The 26,479-nt window shown below is 41.1% G+C and overlaps 1 protein-coding gene across 1 annotated transcript; it reads left to right on the forward strand.

Moving 5' to 3' along the window:
- Positions 1 to 464: 464 nt before the first annotated feature.
- On the forward strand, positions 465 to 19,415 carry znfx1 (zinc finger, NFX1-type containing 1). Its single transcript, XM_085777689.1, has 19 exons — positions 465 to 622; positions 4,216 to 4,303; positions 4,413 to 5,290; positions 5,890 to 6,124; positions 6,750 to 7,102; positions 7,210 to 7,389; positions 7,773 to 7,879; positions 8,642 to 8,880; positions 9,010 to 9,141; positions 9,424 to 9,572; positions 9,755 to 9,898; positions 10,016 to 10,130; positions 10,566 to 10,795; positions 11,445 to 11,584; positions 12,839 to 12,971; positions 13,380 to 13,547; positions 15,527 to 15,637; positions 15,810 to 15,905; positions 16,390 to 19,415. The coding sequence occupies exons 2-19, from the start codon at positions 4,258 to 4,260 to the stop codon at positions 18,856 to 18,858; spliced, it is 5,925 nt and encodes a 1,974-aa protein (XP_085633815.1). The 5' UTR covers positions 465 to 622; positions 4,216 to 4,257; the 3' UTR covers positions 18,859 to 19,415.
- The last annotated feature ends 7,064 nt before the right edge of the window (positions 19,416 to 26,479 follow it).

Consider the following 26,479-nt stretch of genomic DNA (forward strand, 5'->3'; position numbering starts at 1 on the left):
TTCATTCATTTCAGCAAATTTTTGGATTTAGTCCTACTAAATCTAAAGTTCATCTTCCACCGAACATAGCCAATTTTTGTTTCCGTAAGGATAGTTGAAACTGTTAATGAACTACAGAGACGACTTTTAGCCTACACCTTTACTCATAAAATAATTTTAATCAACTGATTGTAACGTTAATTGTTCCTATGTGGTATGAGCTAGATATGAATGCATCCCATCAGCTGCTGTGTCATAATAAAAATCAGGCAGGTTGTCAGGCACCCAGCAGCCCGTCATAGAATGTGCTTAATAAAGCCTAAATACATAGGCTACAGGACAGACGAAACTGTCAATAAACCATTTGCCATTTGCATGATCATGTGCGCCTTAGTCATCCATGCCCGCTCCACACTGACTCTAGGTGTGGTGCATCCCTTCGGACGAAACGAAAACGAAAATGACTGAGCATTTAAATAGCAGCTTCCTGAACGAAGCAGCCAGAGCGTCTGAGCAGCAGGGAAACTCAGACTACCCCGGCGAGCTACACAGACGCTGCAATAATAACAAACAGGCCTGCTTCCTGCATTTAATAGGCTATTGCTGGAAATAGCCTACTGATGTCAACTGGATTTCACTGTAGGTGAGTTCTACCGTATTTATGTTATTTTGTCGGAGAGGTGGCAGGAAATTATAGAGAAATACAGTATGAAGGGAGGGATAATAGATCGAGACTGACACCAATAAAGACAGTTAAATGTATAGAAGGATTGTGCATTTGAGAGAATCCTTGAACAAATTAAGGACATGTAGCCTACCACTGTATTCAGTACCTGCTTAGTCTGCGTAGGTTTAACCAGCTTCTTAAACAAAATACATTTTGTGGTCAGAGCAGAGCGCACTCATCCGATTTCAAGCGAAAGGAAACTTACCAACAAGATATCCATCCCCATGCAACTCCTTGATGTTTCCAGCAGAGGGCCAGCTCTTCATTTGACTTCAGTCCATTGACACTGCTTCAGGCCAAGTGCACTCTAAAAGTGCGTTTTGATAGCTAAATGTCACCCGTCACACACAGCTACTATTAACCCTCTGAGGAGGACATAAAGACCTTTAACATAGGCCTATAGCTTTAAATTTTGCCTGATAAAGTTGTCATTTAAACAATTGCTACGCATAATCAGAGAGTTTATCATAATTGTAGGCTAAATGCCACTCAACAATGAACTGTGGGGGTTGTTAGAATAAAACAGGCTATCCTCAATTTCTCCATATTCTTTAGAACCTCACTGCAAACTATCATATTAATAGGCAAGAGAAGTTCAACACATAAAGTTACCATAGTTTTTATCTGTCACGAATTCTGCTTATTCTTTGGAGCAGAATAGCCTATTTCACTCACTTTTTTTTCTGTCACTCCAATAATCTTGGTCCAAGTTCACCTCACCTTGGGGGCTATATTCAAGTTTGGATATAGCCTACTGTAGCCTACAAGCAAAGAGCTATTAGAGGCCTTAAAAAAATAGCATAGGCCAGTGCGGTTCTCAAAGTGGGGTCCAGGGACCCTCAGGGGTCCTTGAGAGGGTTCAAGGGGGTCCCCAACTTTTCCTCAAAATTTTACCATATTTTTTCCCCCGTAAAAATTACATTTTTTTCCAGAAATGTCTTGAAATATTTCCAAAAAATCATGCCATTGGCAGTAACAAGTATTAGTGAACGCGAGAAAAACACCAGAGTTTCGGCTGTGAGAAGACAACGTGAACGCTTGGGTGTTAATTAGCTGAATGACTCACCTGTGTAGCGTGTCTGGGGTTGGAGCCCCGTTGGGCGGAGGGCGGTGCGTGCCCAAAACAGGTTCCCGGGTTTCCCGTCTATCACAGGGCCAACACAGGGATAAACAACTTCAAGTTCACAACTGGGTCGCCAATTAAGTTGTAGCTATTTATTTTGGCTGCCAGGCGACAGTGCTAACCAGTGCAGCTATGGGCGGAGTATCTGGATATGACACAAGTTGATGTCACTTTTTAACCAAAGAGAAGTAACAGTGCTCACTTTCATTTCTTCAGAAGCTGTAGACAGTAAACAGTCATGAGTCATCATCCCTTATCTGAGTCCATTGCTCCAGTGGCCTTGCAAATCACACTAATAATAGGATGCAGTGTATAAAAGTGATCAATAAATACATGAAATATAAACACTTCTCAAGGGTGAGGTTCCACTTTATGTCTAGTCAGTTAACCTCCCCACCACCACCACCACACACACACACACACACACAGATACCAGAGGCGATTTTAGAGTCTGCAAGCAGTTAGCTGCAATCACCATCCCAAGAGAGTGAGAATTCTCTGTCATCTGCCCAAGACAAAAGTGTTACATTCATTTTTAATACTTCGCACTATGTGTGTGTAATTAATTCTTATTGGTCAAAAACAGGTGGGGAGTGGCTGTGGTTTAGACTTAGCCCTCCCTTCGTTGGTGCGCTCAGGCTGGCACAGGTTGGTCCCATCTTCCCAGCACACGAACCTCTGGACCTGAAACACAACAAAACCCTCCCTACACTGACATACATTTTCCATCCCAGGTGTCTGAGGGTCCAAGGCAGATAATACAGATCTTCCTCACAATGCTTCATTCAGCGGGCCACAGGCCTCTCATCCTCTCCTCCCTTCGGCCTTGGAGATGTTTTGATTTCACTGTGGCTCTGTGTGCCCTCAGTTTACCTCTGAATGATCAAACGGGTTACTGGTATTCATTGCATTATGAATTAAGCTCAACACAAATCTATGGTTTGCTTACAAGTTTCAGTTGTCTTTAGACTCAATGGGTTTGTCAAAAATATAAGACACGATAGGTTAGTTAAAACATGAGACTAAACTTTACTACTAGCCTACCTAAAGTGAGAGCAAACAGGTACATACATCTTTCTATGTCCTGGCTCTTATCTCTCCATATGTTAACCCTTTGTACCACGGGGATAGTGCTTGACTCCCTCTCATTCTTCAACAGGACACAACAGCTCAAATACAGTTCAGAACAACTTACATAAAGACAAAAGTGTCACACCACTCAGGATTATCTTGTTTAAATGGGTAAATGTGTAAGTGCTCAGTCTACTAAAACAATCATTAGTGAGATATATTCAGTGTTGATCAGTCATGTCAAAGTGGAGAATATATGTTCAGTGTTAGTTCTGATGATGAGGTAGGCTAACTGTGTGCATCAGTCAGTAACGGTGTTCTGTTTTATTTTTTTAAGGCACAATATCAATCTCAGTTAGTAAAGGCAAATATTCAGTGTTAATTAAGACAGTTTTCACCCTAACAGGCCCTTAGCTAAAATCCCCAGGGGGCCTTCCAACCAGTGTTTATCACCATTATTTTATAAATAATCGAACACCAACAAAAAATGTATGAAATTTAAACTTTTTTTATTCCAAATGTTCAGTTATGGTGTTGGCTGGAGACAAGTCATCTTCATGATGGGCATGTGTTGCTGTCTTGCTGGAGGTGGACGTTGAACTGATAACAAAAGAACCCTCTAAAGATTCTTTATGACAATATAAACTTACAGTTTTCACTGTCAGCACTGGGAGGGGGCACTTTATCTGTCTGTTTTGCTGCTGTCAGAAACCTAAATAATAATCCTGAGGAGAGATAAGAGAGTGATTTTTAAATGTTTTCCTTGGGAGTGATAACTTCGGTGCATCATACAGGTTAACTTTAGATGGGATCAAGAGAATGACATGGGGCCCCTTAGGGGGGTTTCCTACTGAGATCTAATTACAAATCGACGTTATACGATGATACAGGGAGGGGGGTGCGGTGGGGTCACTGCGGGTAGCGCATTTTGTGATATATCTGTAGATAAAACAGCCCTCGGGCCCCGACCCTCGGGGGCCCCCTAACGGCTCGGGGCCCCAAGCAGTTGCCTGCCTTACCTGTTCACAAGCTGCATGTCTGACAGATACAGTCTTTCTCAGTGAGCCAGTGCACCTTTGACAATTTGGATTTATTACCTTGTTGAACTGCCTTACTAAGTAAATACTGTTATTTAACCACCTGAGTGTCTTGAGTCTTGCATTTTCTTTTTCCTCTTTCAGTGTTCAGCTGTTACAACTCTTTTGCATCTTATAGTGGTTATTTTTCATAGTCTTTTGCACAAATTACACTGTATTAAGATGCATGTTTATTTATTGTGATGGAAATTCATGTCTTTCACTTTCTAATTTCTCAGACACCAGAAAACCAGCCTAAACAAACTGTCAAATGCAAGACAATGGAAAGGCTGCCTTTACCAAATGGGAGAAGAGATGCTAATAATGGTAATTACACAGTAGACACAGTCAAGTAAAACCAAGAGCAAACATCATGAAACTAAAGTGTCAATTTTCAAAGTCTCATTGAATATGTTGTTGTTTTTTAAACCCACAGGTAATGATATTGACCAAAATGAGAATATTAACGGAGGCAGGCGAAGAGGGACACACAGAGACTGGCTGAGAGAACAAGTGGTGGATGGAGGTGAAGGGTTGCGTGGAAGAGGGGGACGAAGAGCAAACATAGGGCGAGGAGGAGAGAGAGGTGCAGGAAGAGACAACCAGGAATGGGCAGGTGGAGGTGAGGGGTTGCAAGGGAGAGGAAGAGGAGGAGGAGGAAGAGGAGGAGCAGCAGCAGCAGCAGCAGCAGGAAGAGCGGATGAAAGAGGTGCAGGAAGAGGTGGTAGACAGAGAGGAGGCGGGAGAGGGAGAGGAGGAAATGGAGGGCAAGGTGCAGACAGACAGAGAGGTGGAGGAGGAGGAGGAGGAAGAAATGGCGAACGAGGTGCAGATGAAAGAGCAGGAGCAAGGAGAGGAGTAAATAGTGTGGATAGGAGAGGAGGTAGAGGAGGCGAGAGAGGAGACGAGTCAAGAGACCGACTAAGGGGGGACGGAGGAAGGTCAAAGTCCACAGGAAGAGTTGGGCCACCACATGGTCGTCGCCTGGGCTATAAAGCACTAGAGGAACTCTCTGGAAAAGACCCGTCTGTGGTGGCCATCACCCTCTCCTCTCACCCAGCCCTGAAGGATCTCCTGCATGACACAGCGATGAGGAAGGACCTTGTCGAACTCCTCTGCTTGGTGCTGAGTAGAGCCTTCAAATCGCGGGCGGACAGAGGGTCTGTGCAGCACCTGGCCGACATCGTAAAAGATTCAGGGTTCTTCCGCACCATCCTGCCCCACTATGTAGCTGGCATGGTGTCAGAATACAACCCTGTCCGCAGGACACAGTACCCTAGTCAACTGGAAAACATCCTGGCTATTCTGGCAAAGGTAAACAGAGGAGGGAATGAATGAAAGAGCCAGCCACCTCACTTAGTTCAACATCTTGGCAAATTGACCCATTGCCATAATCCCTATAGTCATAGCAGTATGTTTGTTACCTTTAATTGCCAGTGTAAGCTATTTTTAGAATGGCGTAGCAGAGCCGCAAGCTGCTCAGAGCTACGCTACGGAGGCTGATGGATTTTCTTGGTTTACCTCATCAAACTCATCAAATACACAATCCAACAACTCCAAAACGCTCTGGTGGACAAGTTGTGACCTGCACATTCACCACACTATGAGATAATAACAGAGCATAATGAGACAAAGTTGTTTTCGAGGTAAATAGGTAATGAACCTACTGCTAAGAACATAGAGATTATGGCAATGGGCCAATTTGCCAAAATGTTGAACTATCCCTTTAAATGTTTAAAAATGTATATTTCTGCCTAAACCTGCCAAAAAACACAATCCTAGGACTCCCTCCGGGGCCTTTAACATGCTTTGTTTTTTTTTTAAACTAATGTGAATATTATTTAAGTGTTTCTTTCTGTTAGCAACCTGTGATTTAGTTGTTTAATGCTGTGTGTATAACATGTGTTCATCAGGTGCTGAGCAGCTTCCCTGCTAGCTCTGTTGAGCCAGTGGGTTTGTTACTGACGCTGCTTCAAGCTTCCATCAACCGGCTGAGAGCAATGGGAGTGGACATCCAGCCTGAAATGGAGGAGACAATGGAGGGGCTTCATGGCCTGGTGAAGCACCTACAGGAGAGAGCTGCTCAGGGGACCCTGCGTTCAAAGAGTGACACCTACACCCTCCTACCCACTGGTGGTGGTAACCCAGGTAATGGGCTCAGAGATATGTTTTTTCCCCACAGCTTGACACCCTCGGCTTCAGTTTAGTTTATTTGAAAAGGGACAATGCACTTTAATAAACATTGTGGAAAAAACACATGTAAATTCACCCGAATTAGCTTAAAAAGCTAGTTTTCATCGACTGTCCCTCTGCCAGATTGTACAAGGCAACCTTTAAAAGAACAACAATGGAATGAAATATTGTACCACATAGGGTAGAACACATAGATACTAACTGTCCATAAATACATACATAATAAATACACATTTGGATGACGACAACGTGATGCGTGTCCACGTTAATAAATAAATACACATTTGGACAACAATAACAACATCAGTGCTCACATCTTTGGCTGTCTACAAGCCAGTTCTTAACATTTGCTTGGAATGAGTGATATGATGGAGATTCTCTGACTGATTGTGGCACTGTGTTCCATTGATGTGATGCTTTGAATGAGAATACAGCCTGGCTGAATGTGATGTTCCTTAATGGGATTATGCAATCAAGCCTACACTGCCCAATTAGCCAAGAGATGTTATGAGTAGTTTAAAAAAATATACCACAGAGTTTTATAGATATGTGACTGAATCTCCCCTTTTCTCTAACCCAGGTGAAGAAGAGCACCAAGATTTCAGGACCATACCCATCTATCCAACTGTGGAGGAGTTCCACCCGGACCACAGGCCCTTCCTCAGACCCAACCTCACCTCTCAGCGCTACACAAGCACCCACCTCTACCTGGACACGCACTTCCGGCTGATGAGGGAGGACTTTGTGCGGCCCCTCCGGGATGGGATTCAGCAGTTGCTTCGTAACCAGCTGGAGATGGGAGGGAACGATAGCCCACTGAAGACAAAACGCTTCGATGATATCCGCATTTATTTCGACACACAAGTGGTGGCCCCCAAGTGCACACATACTGGCATTGCCTACTTAGTCCAGTTTGACATTCAGCCACTTAAGGTGGGCCCCTGGATGTTTGTCACAATTTAACACTTAAATTACTTGGCTGCAAACAGAGGCTGTGCAGGTTAATACAAAGTATATTTCCATCTCCATCCTTCCTACAGTTTGTGCGCTGGGAGAATTCCAAGAGGCTCATCTACGGTTCCCTGGTCTGCCTGTCTTGTGATAATTTTGAGAACTTCATGTTTGCCACAGTGTCAGATCGGGACCCCAGAAACCTGGAGAAGGGACAGGTCCAGATTACTTTCACAGAAGAAAGCAGATACAAGCTGGCCAGATTTCAGGTGGGGCAATATATAATAGTCTAGTGTTTGTGCAACAGTTGTTTTCAGTTGGTGAGGAGACATGAGGAAGTGGTTTCTAACGTTAACATGCAAAATTTTGAACGTACATTATTTCCACAGCCCATTTGCTGTTAATTGTTTACACCTAATAAAAACATTGTGCTAATAAGCTTCTACTATAGTTTAGTCTGGTATGAACACGGTGGTGAAAATATTACACTTGTCAGTATATTCTTTTTCATTTATTTTATTTGTGTACATGTCTTGTACAAGTGTAGCCTACATGTACAAGATTAAACCTGAAATGAGTAAAACATACAGTAACAGACCAGCTTTAAACAAAAAAGACAAGAGGAACTAAACTGAACCAATGTTATCCACAGAATGATCAACTGTTCCTCATGGTGGAGTCCACAGCCTACTTTGAGGCCTACCGTTATGTCCTAGAGGGCCTACAGGACCAGCAGGAGGACGACCTGCCCTTCCAAAGGTATGAGTGTGTGTCTTTATCTCTCTGTGTTTTGTAGGGATTTCAGATTTTGCTGTCAAGGTCAGAGTCATGATCTAATCCCAAGGCACTTTCAAAGCAAGTTCACACTTAGATTTTTCAGAGGGCAGCAGGGGGAGAAACCAGACAAAGTAAGTTTAGCAATCACACCCTTAATTGGCATGAATTAATTATACCAGCGTTGTATTCCCAGAAAGCTATCACGCATGGATGACTTCAAAAGTGCACTCCTAGTGCCCTTCACAGATACCACAAAGTGATGTATTATATGACACACTTTGTTGGCCATCTGTCTCTCCGACTTCTCTCCAGTGTTTCCTTCAAAACCGCAATATGGGAGTTATCCATTACAGAAACTTCTTATATATCAGAAACAGTTCTTGAGGCCATTTATCAATTTTCTTGCTGTTGCTCTTGATGTTGAATTAAAAACAACCGGGTCAGCTAAGGACATTTTTAGACTGATTCTCCATTTCTCACTACTGCTTTTGATATATTCTTAGGTTAAAACATGTTATTGCATTCAAATACACCCTAACTTACTCCTGCTGCTTACTGACGTTGTAAATAACACTTGTAGCTGCAGTAGTGCAAAGGTTATATAGAATGGCAAAAACAGACTGACTGTTTATGGTTCCATAATTGTTACAGTCTTCATTAATCCCGATCTAAGATTTGAATTACTGAGAAAAAGCTTCAATTTGGGAAATTCTAGACACTCAATGCTGTTCATAATACTTCCAGGCACATCGTGGAGTGCAACACAGATGTCCAGGCCCCAGCATATCTGCAGAGAAATGATAAGTATGACCTGTCATGTATTGCTGTCCCCAAATCAAAGGGCAAAATGAAGCCCTTTCACAGCCTGGATGAAGATTCCTGGCCAAACATGGAGGCACTGGGGCTGGACGAGTCTCAGATGAGCGCCCTCCAACTGGCCCTCACAAAGGAGCTGGCCATCATACAGGGACCCCCTGGCACTGGTAAGACATCGCCGGAAGGATGACTTAATTGAGGATGAAAGGAAAATTGAAATGTGGTTTGCATGTTTCTAAAATGACAGAATAAGTAGAATTGTTAAGTTGAAATTCTGATTCCTCCAATTTTCTCAGGAAAAACCTACGTTGGCCTTAAGATTGCTCAAGCTCTGCTGACCAATAAGGACCTTTGGCGAGGTGTTCTCGGCAACGCTCCGATGCTGGTAGTATGTTATACTAACCATGCCCTGGATCAGTTCCTTGAGGGTAAGCAGTGATAACAAGTTATACTAATAGATATATTTTATTCTTTGTATAAGTGGTTTGGCAAATAAAAAACACCTCAGCTCAGACCTCTTGTCAACCAAATAAATGCATCTGCACCTTATAAAAAAAAAAAAAGAAAATCTTTCACAGGTGCATTTATTCAGACAGATACTTATTTCAAGTGTAGTTAATTTGTTTCATTTTGACAAACCGTGGTCAAAGTAAGACCAATAAGCATCCTGTTTTACAGAATGTGCATTTTTTATGCCCCCAACATCTAAGGTATTTATGAATTCCTGAAACGCGGAATTGTGAGAGTTGGAGGCCGCAGCAACAGTGAGATCCTGAAACCTTTTACTCTAAGGGAACTGACCCACTCACATGGCTTCAGACAGTCGCTGCCGGGTCACCTGCGTGGTGCATATAGTGAGGTGAGTTCACCCTTACCTTTTAGCCTAGTGTACGTTCCTATGTTTGCATCTTTTCACATAATGTTTCGAACAGTTCTGTAGTGAAACTTTTTGCCTGTCATTTAATTCAGCTCTCAGCAAGGATCACACACATTCTTGTTATGCTATTTCTTTAACTAATCACAGTGTAATCTGTTGAACAGATTCACAGGCAGCTGAGTGAGGAGGAGAGGGAGCTGCAGAGTCAGAGCGTCATGCTTGAGTGTTCTCTGAAAGGCGTCCTACGTGAAAGCTTCTTACGGAAGTTCATTTCTAACAGACACTGGGACAGTCTGAACCTGCCACCTGTGAGTTATACTGTACTGTAAATATATAAAGTATTATAGTAGTGTGTGTATGTGGTCACTGAGAAAAGCAAGGTAGAGCACAGTGAAGACTCATCAGTTTGTGTTTATTGATTGTAGATGCAGGATGGTTTCGAGACCTGGAACGAGAAGAAGTCTATGATTGTTGAGTGGCTGGGTTTGGGCTCCACTGTCGTCCTGCAGAGGGAGACAGAGAATGCAAATAGAAATGAAGGTAAGGCTTCTACTGTAAGCAGTGCTTCACTGAAACCATGTGAGAGGATAATGACAATTGGCATCTTTTTTGTTCTATGGATCATTTCAACAGTGCAAAGTTTCTTCCTATAAAAGCCAGCACATGAAAAACAGTCATTCCCAAGTTATATATCCTCAGAACAGAACATCTAGTGTTATTCATGAAGTTGTTAACCTTGCTATTGTTTCAGTGCTGTTTAAATGTTGTCGACAGACCAGTTGAACATGTTGGACTGTCAAAGAAGCAATGATGTTCCTTACGAATCCTGCAAATGATATAAACCAAACCCTTTTTACGATTTAGCAATAAACTCTCACACCCTGTAACATTTTTATGTCAATGAAAATGCTGTGCCTTTATTTATTGTACTGTCTTGAACTCATTTTATTACTAATTCCCACATTAATGTGCTAGACATAAGAGCAGAGGAAGCAATGGAGCTTGAGGAGGAGGACCTCATTGAAATCGCAGAAGAGGCCGATCTGATCCAGGCAGAGCGGATTATTGATGACATCTTCGGTGAAAGAGGTGGCAGAAAGCAGGAAGAATCGGAGGAGGCAGTAAGGGCACTGGAAGAGCTGATGCTGGCTATGAATCTGGATGGAGCTGAGATGCGGGTGGAGCAGAGTGCAGATGGATTTGAGGTACAGTTTTAAGGTGTTTTTCATTTGGAAATTGTACTTTCTTTCATTTAGCCCAGTGGTCAAGGAACACATGTGAGGATGCTCACAGTGAGTCTAAGAAGTGGTATCAGCATTGTTCTTAAATGTACCCATGGGTACAGTATATCAGTGTTTGCTCTGTAGCAGTCCTTCCTGTCTGTATTGGCAGATCACTGCCACCAACTGTCAATCAGTGGAATAGCCTAAAGCCACTTTGCTGCAAAAGGAAGCTGTATTCATGTTTTAATTTACAACTGTAATAAATTCCAAGAATTCCCAATGGAGACTCTATGCCCATGCCCATCGAAACATCTGAAACCACAAGTTCACCCTCACATTCTGTAGCTAAATACACTCATTTGCTGTCATGTTTCTCTTTGTGGTATATTTCGATGTTGATGCTGATGAAAAGATGACCACTCTGACACGTCTTCTTTGTAGATGGTAAAAAAGAGTTTATTACAAAAAAGATACAGTGTCAAAAAGCCGAATCTTCGAGAAGCCTCTGGAGCCAATATGAGACCTCTGGGTCTTGGCCAAAAGTCCAGCCTTTGATAATAGTTTTTAATCTAAAACATTTGATGACAATAGACTATCCTAATAAATTAATGATCTTTCCTGATCCATACAGGTGCAACCGAACCAAAAGAAAAAGATGAAGAAAAAAGTCAGAAGAGAGCTGGGGAAGACTACAGCTATGTCTCAAAGGGAAGCAGATAACGTCTTTGATGTTTGGACCCTCAATCAGGAGGACAGATGGCGACTCTATCGGTAGGTTTGCTTTTCTTTTCTACCTGATTCTTTTTTTTTTTACTCTTCCTCTTCATCACCTTCAATTACCCTTCTCGCATTTTTGTCCTCCTTCCCCCATTTCCCTGCACTCCTCTCATCCCCCCAGCAACCTGAGTCTGGCAGAAGTAGTCTATTCCCAGTGTGTATAATTAAGTCAACTAATCACCAGGAAAATGTATCCCAGAGGATCTTGTCACCTCACAGAGCCAAGACATAACTTTTATCACTGTGAAATCAGGACTGTAAGGACTCATGTTTACATAGTCTTAATTATCATTTAAACTAACAGGCTAATATCCTGCCATGACAGATAAATGTCTCACTGCAGTTGTTTTTGTTTTGTTTTTTAAATTTTATGTTTATTTGGAACAGACAGAAGAATACATTTGCATGACATCACTAATAAAAATAAAAACAAATGATAAGTTTTGTTTGTTTTGAATCCAGAGAATGAGCAGCACCAGCCATCAAGGCATATGAGTCCAAAGAATGTACAGTTTCAAATCATGGGTCAGACTTTTTTGTCCCTTGCAGAACCCACTCTCCTCTAATGACATAAACTTTGCAAGACTTGCGCCAGAGTAGCTTCGGTGGAAACACAGTTATCCGCTTAAAGCCTGTGTTGACAAAATACTCAGAATATATAAAGCCAGAAGAGGCTCACGAGTTCACTTAGAGAAAATTCTGATACAACTTAATGAAAGGTACAGAAACCATGCCTATTACAAAGCAAAACCAGTGCGATCAAGTAAAGTCTGCTCTCGTGGGGGCTATGAATGAAATCCAGTTGTTCCAGATTTGATCAAATTTGTCCTTTTGGGTTCTTATTTGGTGGGTCAATCTTTCCATCCTAAAAAATTCAAACCAGTCATCTAGGGTAGGCTGAATCAGGCTTAACCATCTTCTCATAATTGTTTTCTTACTTTCCACCAAGAGTATTTGCAGCAGCTTTATCTCAGGACACCTACATTTCAAAAAAGGAACATGACCTAGGTACAGGACATCAGAACTCAGGGGTATTTGATATCCCTCCAGAAGACTTTTTACTGTAACTTGGGACAATCCCAGAAGACGTGGTTCACTGCAATTGTTAAACTACACTTGCAGTGAAGCATCATTCTTTTTTTGGTGTACTTCCAGATGCAGAGCAAAGAATGTGAATGTTCAGGCCTTTATATAATTGAGTCAGTTGTCACAGTGTTTTATTGTTATTAATTTCCTCTGTGTCTGCAGGTTGTGGGTTTCACAGTACAGGATGGAGCTTCGCACCAAAGCTGTACAGTCTGAACAGGCCTATCAGAACGCAGCGGACAGACTGGCTGATGTAAAACGGCAAGAGAGCCTCTGTCTCCTAAAGAAAGCCACGGTAAAGCATAACTAAAGGAGTAGGTTTTATGACTGATACAATAGATGAGCATGAGTTTAGTTTTTAGGCAGAGGTAACAGGTTACACTGTTAATTCACCTATATCATATAAAAACATATTGCTTTTTAATATAGTGTTATAAAGCCATGGAGATAGTTTGGGTTGTATTTGAGATATTCATTGCTTAGATAGAGATGTTTATTCACATGAAATAATAATAATAATGATAGTAATCAATAATACTCAAAGAAGAAACTTAACTCTGAGTCAAATTGTGGGCTGTTCAGTAAGGAAGCCACCATTACAGTCTAATGGCCCTGCAAGGGCTGACAGCAAAAATAATGACTTGAATGTGGTAATAACAAAAGTTAGTTTGGTGTGGAATTGAACGGATATCTTGTCCATCAGGTTATTGGCATGACAACAACAGGCGCAGCCAAGTACCGCTCAGCTCTGCAGGAAGTGAGTCCACGTCTGGTGATTGTAGAGGAGGCGGCAGAGGTTCTGGAGGCCCACACCATCACCACACTGGGCCAAGCGTGCCAACACCTCATCCTCATCGGAGACCACCAGCAGGTGAAAGCTCACACAGACCCATTGCTCAGTGTTGGGCTTGTATGTATTTGTGTGTGCCATTGTATTTGAATAGGCTGCCATTCTCTGAAATTGCCCCATTTGCATGTCCAGGTGCAAATTTGAAGGGCAGCCTGTCATGTGGGATTTTGTAGAGTTGTGCAATTGTCAGTATGTTTGTGTGTGTTGCCTTGAGGGAAATGGATGCTAGACCATAAAAGAAAAAAAAAAAAACATCTCATGCCAGACTTTTCAAGAGGAGAGGAGTGATATGCTGGACATCAGCAGACTATTACAGCAACTTGTCAGAGCCTGCCAAGGACATATGGCCAGGCAGCCTGTCTCGCAATCTGCAGTGTGCGATCACAGCTACACACAGTTCTATCACATATCTCAATATTCTGTCCTGGTTTCTTCTTGTTGTGTAACTTCTGTCTGCTCTTCTCCTAATATTTGCTCATAGCACACTGTTCTACATGCATTTATGCATGTATTTGACTAGACAAACAATCCTGACTTGTTAGAGTTGTATGGAAGGTGCAGGAAGCATAGAAATGGACTTTAAAATTGATTTTGACTTGAATACCTTTTATTGTGACTCGCTCAAAATCAATGGCCATTTTTATACAGGTACTTCAGATTAATATAAAAATCATTTATCTGTGTACCTGAAACTACCAGTGGGTCAAATTTAATCCAGCAGATATTTGTTGACTATAAGTGCAAAATAAATAAATCAGACATACTTCAATATTGATTTATCAACCAGTCTACAATCATGGGCAAGGTAAAAAAGAAAAAAAAAACCTGCAAAAAACACATTTTTTTTATTCTGAGGCAAATATAAGAAAGTCTCCTTTTCATGGGTTTAAAACAGTTTGATAGTATTTGTTTTGACTCTATGAACAAATGTGAGGAGCTTTGTTTTTGTGGAACTCGAACTTGGTTGTGTGCATGTAATGGAGGTGGATGGATCACACTTTCCGAGTAAAATAAGCTTTGGCATTTTTGTGCTGTTCATTAATCACAGGTTTGGTGTTGAATCGAGCAGAACACAATGCTTCACATTTATATTAGAATTTGTCTTGCCTCCCCCACACCCCTCCCACACACATGCACAATCACACTCTGTCCTCTAGCTAAATTAGGTTTGCACACACGCACAGACAAACGCACAAACCCACACACATGCAAGCAAAACAGCAAGAAACTTAACAGGACAGCAAAAGAAAGTACAAGTGCATTTGCATGCATTCCCATCCAGTCATCCTTCGACAGAGAACCATAGCAGAGCTTTGTTTATCCCTCCCAGGCTTGCTCCCGTATAGATTACTGTCCCCACCTGTGTCTAGGAACTGTGTAATAACTGTTCAAAAGCATTTGCATAACTGCAAATGGTGTGATCACCATGACTGTCATCCCCATGGACTCAAAATAAAGATGAACACAGCCTCTTTGACGTAGACCACAGATTTTCTGAAGAGCAGGTTTGACAATCAGATTCGGCCGTTTCACTGTTGCCATTTTGCCAGTACGTGACTCAAATGAGCTGTCAGCTGATGCAAAAATAGGCAAAGAAGAGGGGCATGTGTGGAGCCTAGACTACATTGACTTGTGGCAAGCCTATGCTTGCCTGGCTGTCAGTCAAAGTAGCATGCCCTAATTTAGCATGGTTTTGAGCCATAATAAGTTGTGTAAAACGTCACCACCCTACAGTACATCTGTCATGTAAGGAAATTAACTATACAGACATAAATATGTAAACATATTTATTTCTGCTGTAAAGTTGGTCATTTCAACATGGAGACTATGGGGACCGACTTAATTGAAGTGGCCATTTACCCTCCGCATTAACTTACTGTAATCACCACTAGATGGAAGGAGGCATAAGCTAGAAACAAGACCGCCGATGTGTATCATATGTTCTCTGTAGCTTAAAAAAGGTTTTAAAGTGTAAGATGAACATGTGATTTCTCCTCTAGCTACACCCCAGTGCCACAGTGTATGAGCTTGCAAAGAACTTCAACCTGGAGATGTCTATGTTTGAGAGGCTGGTGAAGATGGGCCATCCTTTTGTCAGGCTCAACTACCAGGTTTGTTTCTCAATCTCTTCATCTGTTTAACTTGTTGCAGCATCTATGACCCAGTAAAATGCAGACGTCTTTGGGTGCAGTTGTGCACATGTTTGTAGGTGCATGTACCCACTCTGTATCTTTATGTGACAGACTTTATTGAGCTATGCTTGTGTTTTTGTTTGTTTCCCAGCATCGTATGAGGCCAGAAATTGCCCGTCTTCTGACCCCACACATCTACTCAGAGCTGGAAAATCATCCCTCTGTGTTGCGCTATGAGAACATCAAGGTGTGTATTGTATTGGCTGTCCTGCTGTGTTTCCATTCTGCTGTTTCTCCCAGCAGTGAATATCTGTTTAGTAACCTGCATGGTTAAAAAAAAGTACTCTCACAGTCTTGCAACCTTATACATATCAAGAGTTCATTTGCAAAAGCAGATAAATGCCATTTTGAAAAAGATGAGCTGATGCTTTTAAATTATTCTTTGCATAGTGATGTTTTCGATAAAGCTTTATTTTTTTGAGCTACGTCTGTTTTGTTATGTCTCATCTCCTTGGTCAAAGCCACTCAACTTTGGTTTGACTGATATCACCTGGTGTAAATAATAATTAAAAATTGTTTTGAAATTTTTTTTAAAACGGAGTTATCTGCTTTTGCAAATTAACGCTTATGTGTTAAATAAAAGTTGGGAAAAAAATACAAGATGAATTTCATGAATTATAAAAAAAAATGTAATACAACCAAAGATTAACCTAGAATTTGCTGTTTTACAGGGCGTTAATACCAATTTATTCTTTGTGGAGCACACCCACCTTGAGGAAGAGATCAAAGATGGGAAAAGCCACCAGAACCGACACGAAGCTGAGTTTGTAGTCGAACTTTGTCGCTATTTTATCCTTCAGGACTACAAACCAGAGCAAATTACCATCCTTACCACCTACACTGGCCAGCTCCACTGTCTGCGCAAACTTATGCCCGCCAGCCTGTTCAAGGGGGTCAGAGTGCACGTTGTAGACAAATATCAGGGAGAAGAGAACGACATTGTCTTGTTGTCTCTGGTCCGCAGCAACAAGCAGGGTAAAGTTGGCTTCTTGAGCATCGCCAATCGTGTCTGTGTCGCCTTGTCTCGTGCCAAGAAAGGTCTCTACTGTATTGGCAACAGCGTAATACTGGGCCAAGTGAAACTGTGGAGTAACATCTTCCACACTTTGAGGGAGAATGACCAGGCTGGGAAGGCTCTGACCCTGTGCTGCATGAATCATCCAGGTCGAGAGATACAAGCATCCTGTGCCGAGGACTTCAAACAAGCCCCTGAGGGGGGCTGCACTCGGCCTTGCGAGTTCCGTTTGAATTGTGGCCACGTCTGCGCAAGTGTCTGCCACCCATATGACCCTAAGCACGAGAAGTACATGTGTAACAAGAAGTGCCAGAAGATTTTGTGTGATCAGGGACACAGGTGTCCACTCTTGTGTTATAGAGAATGCCCGAAGAAATGTTCAGAGAAGGTTGAGAAGATCATACCCCAGTGTCAACACACGCAGAAGGTTCCTTGCCACCAGGACCCGGAGACATTTGAATGCCAAGAACCTTGCCAGAAAGTGCTCCAGTGTGGACACCCATGTGATTCAGTGTGCGGGGCACCGTGTACCAGTAGGTGCAAGGTGATCGTCACCTTACAGCTACAGTGTGGGCACAGCCAACAAGGGGCTTGCTTTTACCAAACAGAATCAGAGAAGCCTCTCTGTCAGACACCATGTACGCATCAGCTGAAATGCGGCCACCAGTGCAGTGGTAGCTGTGGCAGGTGTCATCAGGGACGCTTCCATTACTCATGTTTTCACAAATGTGAACGTCTCCTGATATGTTCTCACAAGTGTAGGGAACCTTGCACGAGGGATTGCCCCCCCTGTCGTCTCCCATGTCAGAATTTCTGCGTCCACAGTAAGTGTCCGAAGACCTGTGGGCAGCCCTGTGATCCATGTGTTGAACCCTGCTCTTGGCAGTGTCCTCACCAAACATGCAGTAAGCTTTGTCATGAGCCATGCGATCGACCGCCATGCACCCAACCCTGTGACAAGACCCTGGAATGCGGCCACCCTTGCATAGGTCTGTGTGGAGACAAATGTCCTCGCAAATGTCGCATCTGTAATGAGAGTGAGGTCACAGAGATTTTCTTTGGAACTGAGGATGACCCTGAGGCTTATTTTATTGAGCTGGAAGACTGTCACCACATCATTGAATACACAGCCATGGACAAGTACATGGAGATGGATGACGAACAGCAGGAAAATCAAGAAGAGGTGGCCATAAAGCTCAAGGAATGTCCCAGGTGTCGAACTCCAATCCGGAAGAATCTACGTTATGGATCTTACATCAACCGCCGCCTGGCCGAGATAGAAATGGTAAAGATTAAGATAAATGGACATAAGGCAGACATTGAAAAGCACAAGAAGACCCTTCAAAAACAGTGGGGTGAAAATCTCAGTGTCTTCACTGATGATCAGATGATCCTAATGCCTCAGCTAAATGAATATAACCGCATCACTGACAAACTGGGAGAGCCCTATCTCACAGCAAATGACCTGTGGGTCCAGGAAAACAAGATGGATTTCCTCACAAGAGTTACAAAGCTACTAAAGGTGGAAAAAGAAAAAGCATCAGTCACACAAGGCTTCAGGTTTGAGAGTCATGTTGAACAGTTTGTTTTCTGGCTTTGCGGCCGCCGCCAAAAGTTCACAGATCAGCAGGTCTATGATTTACAGAGAGAGCTGCGGAGACTCACCTTCCTTACTGAGATCGACGTCTCTTGTCATATGGCAGAGAGAAGAGGACAGAGTACAAAAATTCAACCTGAGGTACAAACAATAAGAGAGGTTCTAGAAAAGTCTGGCCAGTTCACTGAGCAAGATGAAAAAAGAGTGAAAGAAACCATGAAGCAGCTGAAACAAAAGCTTCCACTCACTGGCCTGGGGATCACTGAGGAGGAGAGAAAGATGATCGTCTCTGCTATAACATTGCCCCCTGGTCACTGGCACAAATGTCCTAACGGCCACGTCTATCTCATAACGGAGTGTGGAGGGGCTATGGAGAGTCGGCAGTGCCCTGAATGTAATGCTACCATTGGCGGGAGCCAGCACACACTGGCAAGTGGCAACCGAGTCGCTACGGAGATGGATGGGGCACAGCATCCTGCCTGGTCTGAAGCCAACAACCTTCTCAATTTTGATCAGTTTGAACTCTGAAAACCACATTGAAGAGGTCTCTGGTTGCAGTTGCCTTTCAAACACCATGCAAAACCCACGAGGAACAATATCATGGTTGTCATGGTTTTACTGCAATTACATATGGATTCATAACAGATGATGAGAGATCTTGGATAATTTATTGTACTCGGTGTAGATAATGAGTAGGTAATCATGAGTAGGTAATAATCAAGTTTTTTGAGAGATGAAATGGGCTGAGCACAATGATCATGAGCATGAAACTCACTTTTGAAAGTATTAGTATTTCTCAGTCATACATAACCACTTTTCTTTCATAAACTGAAGTCACACTGTTGTTTTCTTAAGTTTTAGGTTTGTTGTATTTTTTTGTTTAGTCATAATGGGTTTTTTTAATGTTAACTGTAACCCTTTGGATCTATTCAAGACTCCTTCTTTTAAGCAATAGCTGTTCTGTACTTTCACAATAGATGGCAGTAAAGCACTGTAAGAAAAAATGCAGAGAAATTATTTGATTTTTGTCATGCTTGCAACTTGCTTATAAGTACTTAGTACATTAAAAATATCTTTCTCTATAAACCCATTGTTTTCTTTCTTTATTTATTTTACATGCAGATGTTTTATAATAACATGTCTCTGAAAATATAATTGGGGTCACTGTGTATGTTATTTCTATTTTTTATGTGGGTGCTTAATGTGAATATGAATGCTGCTACAAGATGCGCATATGTAGAAAAGCGAGACTTGCACATAAACTCAGGGTAAGGGAATGATCAATACATAAATTATTTTTAGGGTTACTGTTCTGTAGAAATATTAACTACCTAATGGATGGAAAAGAAGATTTCTTCCTTACCATTAGAGCAAATATAGATTCGCTCTGTAACCTTTTTATCTCTCAAGCTTACACACACACAGAACTGACACTAGCAAGAGTTAATCATTTGTGTCCCTAACAGGCCATCATTGTGTGTGTGCAGCAAAAGAAACAACCCTGAAATAGCTACAATTCCTCTTCACTACTGTACAGCACTCATAGTCGCTGAGTTTCATTTTTGCCATTTTGTAAAACCTTGCATCACTTTATTACATGATGAATGTGTCCCTGTCACAAAACCAGCTCCAATGCAAACTGTGCTGTCTGTGGTGGGGGTGGACAACAAAAATGTGCTGTCAAGACAAGGTTAAAATTGAGCAAACTTTAAAAGGGTGCCACTCTTTCAGTATTTATAGGATTCAAGCACTGGGCTGAGAGAGAGCTGGACGAAAGGAGGCACTGCAGAAAAATGGTAATATCCTACAGGGTGGACTGTCTCATCTATCATGTCAGCTGGACTTAAAATATGTTATTGTCAGAGTTTCAGCTGGTCTGTCCCTGCAAAAAGAAACTACCAACAAGTCTAACCAAGTCGATCCAAATCTCTACGTAGATGTATCAAGTCCCCCATTCACAAAATTAACTAGTTAGGTCATTTGATTGTATAAACTACTGTTAAAGTAGATCATTTTGCCTGCAGATATGTTACATTTATTTATTTTTGATCAAATTTGTATTTTGTTTTAATTCAGACACAAAACAAATGATGATGTACAGTCACTGAACATACCGTTACATCAACCACCCCGCCCTCCCCTCAAATACTTAATAAAAAACCCTGAAAGAAAGAAGAGGAAAAAAATAAAAAAGGGAAGAGAATTAAGACAATGCGGCTAAAATAAACAAGAGAAGAGAAGAGAAAGACTTGTGGAATTGTGGGATAGCTATGTTAAATTATTGTAACTGGTTATGTTGAGGGCATGTCAAAGTTTGAAGTCTGAAAAAAACAACACAATAAAAAAAAGTTTCAGAAGTCAAACACAATTCACATCTATCTATCTATCTATCTATCTATCTATCTATCTATCTATCTATCTATCTATCTATCTATCTATCTATCTATCTATCTATCTATCTATCTATCTATCTATCTATCTATCTATCTATCTATCTATCTATCTATCTATCTATCTATCTACACATCTGAGTATACTGTAGCTTTAAGTAGGCTACTTTGTTTCTTTGCATTTTAAACATAGCCATAGGAAAATTTTAAAGAAAGAAGTAATCTGTTTCTGAGAAAATGCAGCAAGGGCTATAGTCACAGAATGGACTGTTGATATTATGTAGACTGCAGGGGAAATGGGTTTGTACTATCAGAAAATTGCTCATTAATGTTCCCTCGGAGGCATTTCATCAGTAAAGCTGGTTGAGGACTAAAGTTTCTACAAAACTCAGGATAAGGATGATTGTTATGATGCAACTGCGCAGAAGTTAGAACACACAACAACTCAGCTGCTCTTTCAGCAAAAACATCTTAAGCAAAGTGACTCAAAGATTGGTTCTCAATATCATGTAATACCTTTTAAAAGTCTTTTCATGTGCGATGAACCACGTCTATGAGCTAAATAATAAATTAGAGGTTGTTTACATGTCTGTGCTCAAGAGGAGTTGTTTTTAAAACTTTTTTAACTGCGCTGCACAGTTGCAGCATATTACTGGAAGTTCTTACACTCGTCTTAAAAATACGGCAACGTAATACTCTTTCTTTCACTTAATCTCAGAAGAAAAAAGTTCTTTGATAATGTCATTTGATGGCACTTACACCTTGTAAAATTAAATTATTTTAATCATATGCACTTGGAATTCAGCTCTCAGCTCTCTTCAGTCATTCTGCTTAAATTTATTTTTGCCTTGTGTATAAGTTCCTGGAGCTCTTTAAGGCTGCTCCCACTCTTGGCAGTCGAGGTTTATTCATCACAAGTTTTTATGAAGGCAAGGACAGCCAGCATACTTTCATTAAATGTTACTTTACCTCTCTTTTGTCACAACGGCCCCACTGGCCTTCATTTCTTCCAAATTTGTCAGCAACATGATTTTCTGACCAAATGGATCACCGAGCTGTTTTTTCCCTCTTGCTGACAGCAGCGAGCTCACTTAGCCTCAACTGGCCTTCCATCCCCAGCCACGATTCCCACGGATGCTTTGGGCTCTGTTAACATGCTGTTCATATCCCTCTGGATTTGACTGATCCCTATCTACTGGACTGGGTAGACAGGGAAGGCCACACAAAGAGACAGACAGACAGGCAGAAACTAATGCGCACACACATTCACACAGACAGAGAGGGAGAGATGAAGATAACATCAAGAGAGAGATAGTCAGATTGGATGGGAAGAGGATGTACTGGAGTGATTGACTGATCTGCTCTCAGTCCACCAGAGACACTGGATATGGGGGAGAAGACAGCGAGATAGAGACAGAGAGAGGGAGAGATGATGTGGAGGGAGAATGGGCCTGACTTGATATGAAGTGAATAGAATAGTTTGACTGATCTTCCTCTCCACTGGACCAGTGAATGCAATAGGTAGAGAGAGATGCAGACAAGAGAACATTAAGAGGAAAATCAAAATAAAAAAAGAGGCTATAGCAGAGAGGAGAGAAAATGTGAATGTAGGTATAAAAAAGGTAAAAAAAAAAAAATAGCGAGGACCTGAAAACTAAGACTAAAGAATAAAACTGAAGTTTACATCTCAGACCAAGGCTGACTAACTCATTTCTGCATCATCAGACGCAACTATGCACTATCACAGCCTCAGCTGCTTTAAAAAATCAAAAAAGATATGTTTAATACTTACACTTTTTACTCTACAGTAACACAACTTTATTTACCCCTCTAATTACTGTATGTTAACTGAGAAACACTAAAGATAGTCCTGGATGGCAACATTTGATTGTACAGAAGGAATGACTGAGCCGGAAATGAGCGAGTTAGTGAGTAATTGTAGTTCATTATAGTCAGAAATATATTAAATAATTTCCACAAGCAGGAAATGCCACTTTAGGTGATTTAAAAAATATATTATTATTATTCCAAAACACTTCTACCTTTCAATCTTCTGCACCACAATCAGGCATGTACTTTGTGAGACTCAGTTATAAATGAGCTGGAAGCAAGAGAGAGTTTTAAAAGGTTTTGAGTGTGGTAATATTTCAGACACACAACCTGTGGTTTTAATTGGTGCTTAATTGCAGCGTGGGCAGTACATTAATAACTTATTACCTTGGTTCTCTCTTGAGATGCAGGCCTGGCAACTTCTCCTGGGGTGTGTGTCATCACGTCAAAACTTTGATTAAAGCAGTGGGAGAAGCAGAGACCCAGATCACATTTTTGTTTGGCTTCCAGGTTGATTTAAATGTAAATTCATTTTTATTTCAGCTCCTCCCATCGTCATCCTCATCTTGGTACTGGGGTAGGGGGGGAGTTGAAGGGAAGAGGGCGATTCTGCCCAGGTAAGCATATTTGGTTTGTGAGTGTTTGATTCTAAACTAATTTGAATAACTGTGTGAACGCCAATTTGGTTTAATTGAGCTCTGCCTCTCTGAACACCTGCAACTAGATTAGTGACTGACATTAAGGTGTTTTGCTGCATTGGGCCTCCAAGTGCTGCTTCAACTGCTTCATAACTCTGGCTTTACCTCCAATTTTTTAATACAACACACCATATGCTATGTGCTTTGCAGAATATGCAATGAGCTTGGCTTCGTGTTTCACAGAGCAGCTGTGAAATATGGCCAAGAAAGGGAAAATAATACCTGGGCTAATCCATTCTACTCTCCTTTGCCTGAGTACTATGACAAAGGTGGTTTATTACCATTACCATCAGTGTATCATTATCAATATGTATTAGGGCATTTCACCATCGAGCACAGCCCCAACAGGCCATGACAGGCCTAAAACAAACTATGTTTCTGCTCCATCGACAGAAAACATTAAGCAAAGATGCACATCCCCCTGGCACCATCCCAGCACAGCTGAATCTGCCCTCAGAGGCTCAGTGGGGTTTTGTGTTAGCAGAGACCAGCACACACTCTGTCCTGGCCTCCGTCAGCTTTGTGTTTGCCTGCGTGGCTGTATAATTTGTGCACTGCCAAACTCATTGATCTACATTCAGAAGGAAAGGGACAAATGAGGGAGGTGGAAGCATAGAGTAAAGCCAGATAAAAAAAAAAAAAGCAGTTTTCACTAGCCATTCAACATCAATTAATACATTACTCTTTACATTTCCTTCCAAGTCACCATAAACATTGCATTTTGGTCTGTTGTGTAGACTAGTCCAAAATACAGTGGGTCCACATTGTAAATGCAATGTAAAAAAAAATAATACTTTGTTACAACTAGTGATGAGGCAATCAGCTAAATAGTTAACCAGCTCATCATTTCAGCTCTGCTTGTAGTTCAAGGCGCTGCAGTGTGATCTTTGGCAAAACATAACATAGATCTTCAAAGTGACAAATAATAAAAATGAGTCAAATCAATATCAATAGTGCAGGAGAGAAGAAGTGTAAAGTGGCTTATAATAAAGCGAAAGAGTTAATACTGATAAATTCTTCAATCTTAGGGGCAATATTGATGAGATGATTAAAAATTGTTTGCACTGTGTTGGATATCTTTTAGGTTGGGCCATATTTCACAACTTAAAGCACTAGCTACATGTTAGTCTGCATTTGAACCTATACAGAATACTGTGATGTTATGGTGCAATATGAATGATCTTGAGAAATTACTGTATCATAGTCCTACGAAAGTGCTCCCACTGACCCTCTTTCCCACCGCAACAGTTTTTCTAAAGCTTGAATGTAACTGACTGAATATATTATTCATAATAGGCTACTTCAAATGCTTAATGACAGACTGTGACCTTAATCCAACCATTCATCCATCCATTACCTTCCCTATAACTGGAAAAAAAAATTCTTATGAATCATGAGAACCAAACGAGTTTTACATGGTTTGCAGAGATCAACAGGTGTTAAACGAACTTATAGCCTACCACTATTTAAAAAAAAGGTCATTTTGTGGGTCTATCTTTAAGAAGAGCCAAGAGCAACCAGGCTACATTAACTTGTAGCAGCTTTGGACTGTGTGCTGTAGGCTACACAGACACACACACACACACACACACACACACACACACACACACACACACACACACACACACACACACACACACACACACACACACACACACACACACCTTACAGTAGAGTAGGCTATGTTTGTTTGCCTTTTGGATTGATGCTTTGGATTGGTGTTTTGACCAGATGGGAAAATGTTTTGGGGCCAATTTGTGTGTTTGTTTGTTTACATTCACTGCATAACCCTGGGGCCATATTGACACCAAATCTGTATTTCTTTGAATGGCTGCTTATTCCCATGGAATTGGACTTCACAACATAAATAACCTTATTCAAATCAAGTAGGCTACAATAAATATGATTGGCCTGTACAGCTAATTAACTTTGCTGTGACAACTGAACAGGGGTATAGGCCTATTGCACAAAACCTAGATAAGGGATTAAGCCGGGATATGGTTATCCTGGCTGAATTTAGCCTTAAGTTGGTTCAAAAGCAGGCTAAATTTATCCTGGTCAAGTTACTATGGTGATTTATTCTCTGCAGCTAGCCTGCTCCAGGCTAACAGCCAGGCTTAGTTGATTCTGTTGTATTTATCTGTGAAGTCAGCAGTCACTCTGATCAGAAATCAATGTGTTTCATACAGTTATTCCATGTTCTTGTACATATTGGCCTGATTTATAAACAAATAAAATACGTTTACAAATCTGTGTCCATCTATGATATTTTTCTGTGACCACTAACATCACTGCTTCTCATAAAAAGCAATGGAGCAAATAAAATACGTTACAAATTGGCCTAAATAGGCTATTGGTTGAGGTAAGAAAATAAGAATAAAATTGAGTGAGTGTGAGAGCCTTCCAAATAAATAGTACACCTCATGTGAACATTGTTATCAGCAATTTATTGAAGCACCAGACTGCATAATTTATATTTAATTCATTTTCACCTGTTGCACCTTTGGCCACATTTGCTGTATGAACTTGTATGTAGCCTAATAGGCTACTTCAGATTATAAGGAATTTGTCCAATGGATCAGTATTGCACAAAACCTAGATAAGGGATTAAGCCGGGATATGTTGGTTATGCTGGCTAAATTTAGCCTCAAGTCGGTTGTTCAAAAGCAGGCTAAATCTATCCTGGTCAAGTTACTATGGTGATTTATTCTCTGCAGCTAGCCTGCTCCAGACCAGGCTAACAGCCAGGCTTAGTGGATTCTGTTGTCTTTATCTGTGAAGTCAGCAGTCACTCTGATCAGAAATCTATGTGTTTCATGCCGTTATTCCATGTTCTTATGTAGCCTACGTATTGGCCTGATTTATAACGAAACAAAATACATTTACAAATCTGTGTCCATCTATGATATTTTCTATGACCACTAGTAGCTATACATCACTGGCTTCTCATAAAAAGCAATGGAGCAAAAATGGCATATAGATTTATTTTTATTTTTTATAAAATGTTAATATATTGGCCTAAATATTGGTTGAGGTAAGAAAACAAGAATACAATTGTGACTGTGAGCAACCACCTTCCAAATAATTTATTGTGAACATTGTTATCAGCAATTTATTGAAGCAGCAGACTACATAATGTTTTTATATTTAGCCTACCTGTAATTAATTTTCACCTGTTGCACTTTTGGCCACTTTTGCTGTATGAACTTGTATCACTTGTTATGTACTTAA

Source organism: Trachurus japonicus, chromosome 5 (genome assembly GCF_045865225.1).
Source record: "Trachurus japonicus isolate A0001 chromosome 5, Traja_1.0".
Taxonomy (NCBI): Eukaryota; Metazoa; Chordata; class Actinopteri; order Carangiformes; family Carangidae; genus Trachurus; species Trachurus japonicus.